The sequence below is a fragment of the Macrobrachium rosenbergii genome, chromosome 18 (assembly GCF_040412425.1).
Source record: "Macrobrachium rosenbergii isolate ZJJX-2024 chromosome 18, ASM4041242v1, whole genome shotgun sequence".
NCBI classification, from domain to species: Eukaryota; Metazoa; Arthropoda; class Malacostraca; order Decapoda; family Palaemonidae; genus Macrobrachium; species Macrobrachium rosenbergii.
Genome location: NC_089758.1, coordinates 5,696,561 through 5,707,996, shown reverse-complemented (window position 1 = coordinate 5,707,996; position 11,436 = coordinate 5,696,561). Strand labels below are relative to the sequence as shown.

The following is an 11,436-nucleotide window of genomic DNA, read 5'->3' as shown; positions in this document are numbered from 1 at the left end:
CCAAATATGATAACATAATCATGATGTGTAAATGAAATCTCACAAACAATAATTAACATTATAGCAATTTCATTATAAGCGCTAAGAAAAAGAAAGCTTGGATTCAAAAGTAACATCAACTGTTGTAGTATATCAAGTTACCTATTTACATGGAATCACGGACTGGAGCACTGTACAAGAAATCCTTATGGACAGTCTAAGTTTTGCTGGGATTCAGCATCATATGTCACTGATACCCTCTGTTCAAGGTACTAATCCCCTCATTTCGCTCTTTGGATTATATATGGCTGCCTAAAGAGTTACATCAACTGTTACAGCTTGCTGCTCTATCTTTCTTTTCAAGACCAAGACTTTTTTTCTCTAAGTAAACACCAAAAACAAAAAATTCTACCCGAGGAGCATCTGAGCACCATCAATGACGGCTAATGGACCAAAAGACAAAAATTCCATCAATGAACAAGGTCTATGGATTCTACCTGCGGAGCTTTAGAGCACCATACTTGATGGCTAATGAACCACTAAATGCACCATCAACAAAATTGGTCTCAAGACTTTATCTGTGGAGCACCAAGTACACTATGCACAACAGCTCATGGCCCACCAAACATACCATCAACAAGAAATAAACAGCTACTAACCACTTGAAAAAAACGGCGAGGGAAAACAATATATTGTCTATGACAAAGCACCCATATCTCGTCTATTTTTATTTTTCACTTTTCCTTTCACATATTCCTATCTCCACCTTTACTCATGTTAAGCATACTCCCCCTTTGTATCTTACTTTTACAGCTGCACATTTGCCTCTATCAATTTGGACATGCACACGTGCCCACAAAACACAGTACATTCTCAGGATCTTAATTTGCAGACCAGTTCCATTCAGCTTCCAAGCCCAATTTACTCAAGTAAGCACTTTTTTTTGACTGGATGAAAGAGCATGTCCAGTTCATTAATCTCGAGCCGTCCTTAAAAACAATTACTGATTCCCCAAGGAGGCTACACCTTCTTCTGTCCTGCAGGTGTAGGGAGAATGCAGGAGTGAGACGTAAAGAAAAATAAAAATTTCCTTTGCCATACTGTACTGGGTTGGAATCCGTTACCTTTGCGGTCGAGCAGCTACAACTCCAATTTCATCCCTCCCACAGGCCCGTTCGTCGGCGTTGCCACACAAAATCTATATTCTATTAAAGCATTACATTATGGAAATTGCAGAGCTACAACATCATCATCAAGAAAGAAGATATCCCTAAAAGGCACCAGTATTTGTCCCACCTATACCTGTAAACAATCATACCAGCTCTGTTACTTGAAGTTAAATCCCCTGCACGTCCACAAAGCCACCCCTATCTATAATTCCCCTCAAAAGCGGACTCCAGCTCTCTGTCTCTCACCACATTCTGTATAAACTTGTAAAATTAGTTAAATTTTAGTTGAGAAAACCTGCCATCCTTGCCCTCGCTTATAATTACATTAATTGATTTTGGTTCAAAAAAAATCTGATTCATACATATTGCGTTGTCGAAGAGAAATCTGTGAAAATCTATAACTAATTTTATGAGATAAATAATGAAAGCGTTGCCATCCGACCTTCAAGAATAAATAGTAGGGGTCAGTTCAGGTGAGAGTGTGAGGTAAAACTAGTGGCTGTTTCCCATTTTGTTTGTTCCTTTGGACAAAGGAAAGAGAAGGTAAAGTCCCTATATCTTTGTCTGAAGTCAGAATTTCTGGGACTTAATAACTATTGTCTCAGGAGCCTCGATGGCTCAGTCGGTTACAGCAGCAGCTTCAGACTTCGTAAGAGGTCTGTGGCGCGGGTTCAAATCCGCAGCCGACTGATCAGAGAGGCAGACACTTTGCTATCCGTGTAGACATCCCGGGATTATATATGTAATCAACGGATAGGTTTGCTTAAAAAGCAAATGGGTGTTACAGACTAAATACACACACAAAACAAAGCCATTACAACACCTTCTAAAAACATAACAAACATCTCACACGTCTCGAACTCTAGCCCTACCCGCGCAACAACTTCTCGCTACTGGGAAGAAAGGGCGTTGGGTCGGGTATGATACATGAAACATACGCTACCGGGGTCTAAGCGATGTCAGGCAGGGCAGCCGATCGAGACTACAGGTCTACCCAAAAGCCAAATCAAAAGTCCTTCAAAAGAAGGCATCGTGCTTACCCCATACAAAAATGGGAAAAAAGCACGTTAAAAGAAGAAGAAGAAGAAGAAGAATAACTATTGTCTCAAAGTGTCCTTTCTTTTCAAAAAGTGCGCCCTACATGATCTTCAGTTCAGAAGAAATCAGAAACCATCACCAATGAATCACTGTATCCACTGTCACCTAAAATACCGTGACAAAAAGACACCCCGAGATAAATGTTTTGGGAGTTAAATTACTTACCATGTAGGAACATTCTTAGGAGGAGTCTGTTAGAATTTCACACAAACAAATGGCTTACGAGTAGGCTCAGCAATCTTACCTTTTCTTTTCCATAATGGTAGGCATTAGCTAAAGTTTTCAAAAATCTTGGCCTTTAATAAGGCCTTAATCAACAATTGAAGGTAAGAAAAACAAAAATATTCTAATAAGTTATCGATATTCAGTAGCTTTTCTCATTTACAGTCATTAAAAGAACACAAATGAATACAATTTTACGGAGAATGTCAACAAACATACGATATTAAGCTAAAATCATTTATAGCCAATTACTTTAAAAACCAAGACTTGGTCTTCAGCCCCACTTAAAAGAAAATATTAATTATATCTTAGATAAACTATTCAAATAGTGTTTGTCAGGGAGCCAGAAGGCTTTATCCTATATATGGAAATCCCATACAAGTTAATAATTAAGGTTATAAATTGGGAGCATAAAATCTAGAAATGCACTTTACTTTTTTTCTTGAAGTAAGGGGGGCCTATAGAACATATGCTCAAATAACCACTTCACTTCTTGGCGACATCCAACTGGTGGAAACCAAGGCACTCTCAGTACCAACTTCAGGAGTACTCGAACTCGGGTGCGTTTCCTATACCTGGCTCTGAGAGTGTTTGGCCAGATCATATCCTCTCCCTCCACGCTAAGGACAACGAGGGCAATCAAAGATCTTATCGGTAAGCATAAGAAGCACGTGTCTCTTCAGTTGCATTTGTTTCCAGCCCTGTAGACACAATGAGGGCACGAAGAAGGGGTTTCCGCCCGCATGAGTGCGGTAGTTTTCCATCAGGTGGGTCTGGTTGTTACTGCTGTGTACAACATGGGCTCTGATGTCTTTTTGGTTCCTTTGACACCTTACCGAGTATCTTGCTGGAGCAAGACATCTCCCTGGGGAGCCTTTGACTGCACTTTTCATGCCTATAGCTGTGAAGAAGTTTAAAGGAATATTCAAACGCAAGAGACATTTCAAAAGTTATATATTTTATTTAAGAGTTTTACAATTACAGTAATCGTTGGTATAGCTGACTGCTGCCAACGCTCTCACCTGTGATCTCATAATAATCAGTGTTTGATTCCTGTAGCTGTTAGATTCATCTTCACATTATCATTTTCATGTTATATCTTTGTCGATTGCACGTACTTTTAAAATACCCAGTATATAACTTGGGTCTAAATGCTTACAAGCCTGTTCCATAGTTAATCATTAATATCCTAGATATTATTTCCTCTTAAGAAAAGATGGTATTCAATTATCCTAAATTTCCAAGTCAAAGCTTGACCGAAATTCCTTTAATCAATCTTTCAGTGAACTGTCAAGCAACCAGTTCTTTTCCCTGTCAAATGCAATTATCACCACCTACAGCAAATAAGGCTTTCCTTGTCGTCTGCTGTGACTGCAGCAATTGCTGAAAATGGTCGCTAACACCGGTGACACAAAACAATATTATCAATAAAGTGGCAACATATTGTAGCCATCAGTATACAGTATAACAGACAGTCTCTATTACAAACAACCATTCAAGCTATCTTGCTGCCTAATATACAGGTAATAATCTATGCTGGGATTTGAACAGATTCGACAACTGTAAATTGTGGCCATTTTCATAAGAAATAAAGGTTACTTGGAAAGATAAGCGTCTTTAGAAATAGTTAAAAAGTGGAATGAAAAATTTCGTTGTGACACCATTTCACTTGTATCTTCATTGTTTGACTGATTTGTTTTCTGAATCAAATCCAGAAATATAATGGGAGTTTTGCAACGCCTGGGTAAAATGAAGAACTCATTTTTTCCTCCACTGCTTCAATAAAAAAAAAATTAAAGCCACCTGCGACTTTCCTAGTAACTATTGAGCAGAGTTCCCATCATTCAATTTTTACAACTTGCTTCCTTCACAAATCCATAATCTTTTTCTTGTTCACACATTACATTAAATCTAATTTCACCTTCAGTTCACCTTACCCTGAACTTTGTTTTCTAGCTTCCTTCGGGCAATGATCTTGTCTCCGAAAATATGGGAAGTGTATAATCAACTCTTCTCCGGCTGCATGACAAAAGTTACATTTCACATTTCAATGAGAAAACATTTTGATCAGACCCCAAGACACTTAAATTCGATGCCTTTTGCGACTGGAATTATGCTGGACTGCTCGGTCTAATAAGAAGAGCATATGCATGCGACACGGTCAAGTTTTTCAAGATAAAGAAATTCAAAATATACACGTTATTAAAATTTGTGAAAGGAGAAAAATCGTAAGTCCACCCACCCCGCTTATGACACACTGGTCTGACTCATGTTTGCAATAATTAACACGTAAAATAGACAAACGCCAATTATCATACTAACCAAGATAACGGTTATGCAATAGCTAGTTAGTTATCCACAACTCGACAAATGCGTCGTCAGATCATTAACTTTTCCAACCCACTATGAACAGGAAATTTGCAGGACTACTACTTCTAGTCTTATTTCCGAGAAGAGGTCACGTTTTTTTTTCTTTATAAAGTTACTCGATATGACAACAGAACGAAATCTAGCACATGCAGAAAATCATGAATATTTCAAATCCTGAAATGGAAAAACTGCCACTACCTTGCAATGTATCATCAGAAATTTATTGTGGGTAACTAAGTAACACTGAGGTTAAAAATTTATTGACAAAAGTACGAAATAAAAATAACATCGTTTTGGTGTTACACTCTTTTCGAAGTCCAAGTTAAAACAACATTTATAATGAAAGAGGCTCTGGTGTTTTTGGGAAACTGTCTACTAAAATAAAAGTCTGAATGTCAAAAAAGAACATCTTTGTACAAAAATACTTCCAAATAGTCAGGGCTCAAGGGTGAAACTACTAAGTCTTCTGCTGCAAGAATCAGAAAACCCTTGGCATTTGAAAATAACCTGAAATCACTCGAGCTGACTTTGGTATAATTCTCTCTTCTTTCAAGAACAGTAAGGACGTGCAACAGTTGCCCCGTGAATGGCAAGGCTCCTACGAATACCACAAGTTGAACTCTTAGTCATTAAGCAGCAGCTATGAAATATTATTTACAAAATTAAGGCGTTATGTGCTGTGAATGTTACGTCTCCTCACAAAAATACATGTGATTTTAGGCCAAATTTCCCCATGAAATTTCTGTTTATTAATTTTATCAATTCTCACATTTACTTTATTGAAATGAGTGATATATAAAATCGGCGGTGGCAGTGGAGGCGAAAACAATGAAATCTAATCCTCTATGAACTTTGGCAAACTAGATTTTTAGTAGAGTGAATAAACACTATTTTGTACAACAGTACACAATATTCTACTGCACCCAATTTACTAACAACATACATCATACCTTCTCTATGGAAAATCTTACGTCAGTGATATTCTCACAACGGACGAATCACTTTGCAATTCCAGTTGATGCTTCACGCGCAAATGCCGCTTAAAATTCCCTCTCACACCAGTTTGGTATGAACACCGAGGACAAGTAAATGGTTTTTCTCCGGTGTGGATTCGGTAATGCTCGGTGAAATGCGACCTGTTGAAGCTACGATAGTTACAGTGAGGACACCGATGAACTCTGGGCATCTTTTTGTCGAGAAGAAATCCCTCTCCCGGGTCCCGTTCCCGGTCCCGTCCTTCCCCTGCTATGAGACTTGTATGACCTTGCCAAACCTGTTGGAAATGGCAGCGTCATGTCAATTTTGGCGGAAATTTTTGGCACAATTTTGCATTGCAGTCTGTTTTTTAAGAACAATGCACATACATTTTGTCTTTTGAACAATACTTACAACAGTACTCCAAGAACACTAATTAGAGAACGACGGATTAATAAATCGTAGTACATAAACCGTAGAATCATCTGTTTCCAGTTATCAAATCTTTATGGTTCATGAACATTTTAAATATCAAAACTTAAATAATAAATAATACTAAGCTAAAAAAAAAATGTAGAAAGTGCAATAAGAAAGCAGAAAGAAATGGGAGGCGTAGAAAAGTAATTTTACGAGCAAAATAACCTTCAAAACATGCGAACAATTGTTTCATTCTCTTAAAAAAAAAAAAAGAGGTCCGTATGTATGCATGCCCTGAAATATCATCAATGTTTACAACAAAAATCTTGAAAACTGTATATGTATGTATATATATGTATATATATATATATATATATATATATATATATATATATATATATATATATATATATATATATATATATATATATATATATATATATATATATATATATATATATAATATATAATAATATATACATTTATAAATATCTATATTGACTTATATGGGGCCAATGTATATATATATATAATATATAATAATATATACATTTATAAATATGTATATTGACTTGTATACAATGTATGTATGTATATATGTATGTATGTATGTATATATATACATGTATGTATATATATATATATATATATATATATATATATATATATATATATATATATATATATATATATACAGTTCAATCCAGAAATGCTGCCCACCAATTGCCCCGGATATGGTGAGAAAAATCTACATATGTACAGTATGTGCTTATGTACAGAAGGTGGTCTTGATGACTTAACTGCAGCTGCAACTTTTCTCTAATTTTCACTTTGACTCATCCCATCTATACTACATACCACATAACAAAATCCTCATTAGCCCTTCAGGAAACATATTTTCAATTTTTATGTTATGCAGTTTATGAAACTCATGGAGATTATAAGGTACAGTACCCGTTTCTTCACTGAAGACAAGAATTAGCTTTATTTTAAATAGGTTTTACAGTGAATCTCTCATATGTGTGGCAGAACTAACTCAAAATCTTAGGCTTGACAACTAATACTTCATAATGTTTAAACTGCTTAGGAAAATTTTATTTGAACTTAGAGACATGACCCTTTCATATGGATAAATATACGCTGAGATCAACTGACAAAAACATTTATCTTCAAAAATCCACGCTCTCCCATGGCTAAGAAACTTTGTATTTCAGTTTTCATAAAGTAATCGATATTACTTTGAAACCTCTGAATTACAAGAGAAGTCTTTTGTGATTATAGAATTTACCTAAGGATACTCTTATATGAATCACTCGATATTCTCGTTAAACTTTACATTAACAGCTTCCACACGAAAACTGACAAAGACTTAGAGAACATTCCTAGAGTCTTTGGTCTTCCATTTGCGTACAACAATTTTGTTTAAATTTCAGTCATTGCAGAAGGTTTGCAACCACGAATTTTCAATTTTAAATATGATGCCTGAACTGCACTTAAAATATACAGTAACCTAAGAGGAGAAACAGTTTCAATGACACTTCGTTATACTGCTTTCAAGGTTACAAAGATGGTAAACTTTCCTACTTATATCATTCAAATTTTCCATTAACTATTTTCACTATTTTTCATAATGCACACACATCCTTATACAGTCAGCCATCAGGTTGACCTTCCAAAGATTAGAATGTACATAGGTAAAAATAAAAAAGAAAAGGAACAATGAAGAGTACGCGAAAAGGCTAATTACCTTTATACGAGGACTCTAAACTTATGAACAGAGTGCCGCAGGCTTAAAGAAACAAAAAAGGGGAAGATTTGATATTTAACAGTGCGACACTACGACACCTCAGCTCAGTTATGACACATGCTTTGCATTAATGTCATCTGCAATTCAAGATGCTTGGGCATCTACAGTGCAAATTCCCTACTGGAACAAACCTCATCAGGAGACGACCAAACAGAAAATCTAATACTGATTTATCTAATATCTTGCAGCATAAAAATGAACGGCCACCAGTACTCCGATCAGTCCACCAAGCCAACTGGTACTGGGATTGTACTGATTCCCTGTTATGTCCATTCTTGAGGTTAATTGGTAAGAAGTGCAATACACCAAAAACTATTAACTCCAAAGATGACAAAAGCTTAAGTCAAACCTTGATTCAAAATTCTCCCGTAAATTTTGGTAAAATACATAATCAACTCGGGACAACGAGGGATCTGGCAAGTTCCATAGCAAATCAGGCATGCCAGATGTACCTAAGTTAACACAGTTGAAAAATAATGCTTTGGGCTGAAAGTGACTGAGGTAAACATATCTCTAACAGACTAACAAATACTCTCGCTGTTACTGAGATTATGAATAAATCTAAATCCACATGCATTATGTACATAAACATTAAGTTACAGTCACATTTCTGATGATTAATAGCATGGCCTCCTCTACTAAACAGCCCATACCTCAGCGCATAAAGTACAAAGTGCAAAAAAAAAGGTAGGGTCATCGAAACTTGCCTCAGAATTATTGCTTTAAAAAAAAGTGTTTCAAGCAAAACAATCAGGCCATACTTAAGATCATGGCTTGTAGGTAAAGAAAATTATTAATATGACCTAAAGTTACATTATTAAAAATAAATAAAGGCCATTCAAACAGCAGCAGACATTTGACTAACTTTACTCTGAGATATGAATCACAAAATATTTCCTAAAGTCTCCATTTCTGTCTCAAGAACAAAGTTAAAAAAACAAGCTGAATTTTGAACAATTACGAATTATATCCTAGGTGAAACAACCACATAATCCCGACATAATATATTATATTAAAATCTTCAAATTTATCAACAAATATAAAAGCAAATAAATGAGTAATAAAGAAAATACATTGTACTACCAAACACTGCTGAATGCTAATACCGTGACATGCTGAAGTTGAAATCTTCTGAATAACACAAACCGCTTTCCATATCACACTAGTTTCTTTTGTGCTCGCCGCTGTCAGTGTTTAAGAATAATGTGGCGCCTTAGATTAGCTTTAACTCCAGTTTGGTATGAGCAGTGAGGACAAATGAAAGGTTTTTCCCCGGTGTGAGTTCGGTAATGTTCATCGAAGTGAGATTTGTGCACTGATCTGTAGCTGCAGAATGGACAACGATGAACTCTGGGGAGTTTCTTGTTGGCACAGTAACTTCTTCCAGTATCCTGAGCTCGTCCTTCGGCAGCCAAGTAACTGCAGTTACCTGGCCATACCTGTAGGGAATGGCGTTGTTGTAAAAGATGCAGTGTAGCTGTTCCACAAACAATCTTATAAAATGCAATGCACAAAATACAAAATCTTCATGACATACCACGTTTAGATCTTGGCTCTGTACAATCTTTTTTATGACTAGCACAAAATGAAAACAATAAATTTTAAACAAAAAACACTTTGAAGTGCTATAACGTTTTTGCATACCTACGGAGGTAGGCCCGCAAACACACATGGTCAAGAAAGCATCTACAAACCCTCGAGTTCCCAAAGAAAAAAGATGGCGTCTAATAATAAAGGTCTCACTAAGACGCCAAGTATCTGGAACACTATTGATGACTAAGTTCGTGTGGTCGGCTCCTCAGTTTTCAATTTCTGACCAGTGGAGTGCTCCATAACCCTTTAGGATCCTAGCCTCTGGTGTGCAAAATACATTACACAGTAGAATGTAAAGCAAATCAAAATAACCATAAAACCTATTGTCAGTGTGTGAGAGTAAAAATTGTTTTGGAGTACCTTTTAATTTAAAAAATGCAGTACAAGATGACTACAAACCTCCTTGACAAGTGTCACTTCACATTATTGTATCTGCTTATCATTTTGCATACAATGCCAAATCTGCCCCCCAACAACTTGTAACAAATTTTGTTCACCGAAAACAGTCATTCCTGTTATTAGCCATGATGATACAGTATAACGATACATTTGTTTTCCCGGAAGAACCAAAGTACTGAATCTCAGATGGGGTTTTTTCTGGAAAACGCATTAATACCAAGCTTTTCACAAAAGACATTTCGTTCCATATACAAAGCATAATCTTCATTCAGAAATACAGAACGTATTACTGAGTTTATTTTGACATTTATTTTGGGTTCGCTGTAATGTATTCTTCTCGTCAGACATCGGCATTAACGTACAATTTTCAAGGTATTGCAGTTGCGCAAAATGCTTCCACGTGAAAACCAACCAGGAAACTTAACCATATTTTACAATCAAGTCGTTCATTTCTAAGCAATCCTGGAATTAACACAGCACAAACCTGACCCAAAGCTTTTCTGTCTTAATGTGGATGTTTCCTGAGCATGTGGCGCCTTAAATTGGTCTTGACTGCTGTCTGGTAAGGGCACTTATGGCAAAAAAAAAAAAAGGCTTTTCACCGGTATGATTACGAAGGTGGGTGGTGAGATTGGTTTTCTGGATACTGCTGTAGCTGCAATATGGACAATGATGAATTTTGAGGAGCTTTGCGATTGAAGCAAAGTTCTCAGCTGAAGGAAAGTTCTCAAAAACTTCCTGATCTTCCTCTGCTGCTAATCGACTATAATCGGTCACTGGCGGCCAGACCTGTAAAAGTTGTTTATTGTTATTTAGATAAAACTAAAACAACAAAACAAGGAACGAAATGTGTGTGTTGTTGATCGATCCAACTTGGCAACAAAACAAAGTCACAAGAACATGATAAATGTGCAAAATGTCCAATTTTCCTCGATGGTTAACCTGCTGAAAAGCACCAATCCTTTCATAAAAGTTCGCGTTCAATATACAACAAATTGCATGGCTGTTCTTAAATTTCCTGTTTTTCTGCTAAGTTTCATTTTCATGAACTTATGGCTGAATACACACGAGGAACTCAGTCTTCATGGAATGACTTGGAAAAGTTGTGCAGTGGATCTTGATGGCAACCAGTTCTATATGAGATCTTTCTAACCTTTTTATTCCATCTATGAATGGACAGAAGACTTTCGAATAACACTCCAGAATTTTAAAAATTGGGTTAATAATCACAAGACCAGGGCCATTTGAGACTGTGACTCATACAAATTACAGACGTTGGTTATAAAAGCAAATTATGTATTTGGCTATTAAGGCTACAGAATGGGTCACCCAGGGATGGCAATGACCCAGTTATGGCCAGAGGATCCTGTGTTTCGTTGGAGGATGTTGAGTTTGGATAGTATGTTG

General features: G+C 36.4%; 1 protein-coding gene across 14 annotated transcripts in view; it reads right to left on the bottom strand.

Annotated features, from left to right (window-relative positions):
- Nucleotides 1-11,436, bottom strand: part of LOC136848048 (zinc finger and BTB domain-containing protein 7B-like) — a 212,859-nt gene that overhangs the window by 16,808 nt on the left and 184,615 nt on the right. For 2 of the 14 annotated variants that reach the window (XM_067120167.1, XM_067120173.1), the window contains exon 6: nucleotides 8,889-9,476. The exons of 8 other annotated variants lie outside the window; for them this stretch is intronic. In XM_067120167.1, coding sequence (XP_066976268.1) covers nucleotides 9,225-9,476 — 252 coding nt within the window. In that variant the 3' untranslated portion in view covers nucleotides 8,889-9,224. Of the gene's footprint in view, nucleotides 1-3,406; nucleotides 6,112-8,888; nucleotides 10,819-11,436 lie in introns of those variants that run through there. 4 more of the 14 variants (XR_010855921.1, XR_010855920.1, XM_067120156.1 and 1 more) reach the window with 4 other exon arrangements.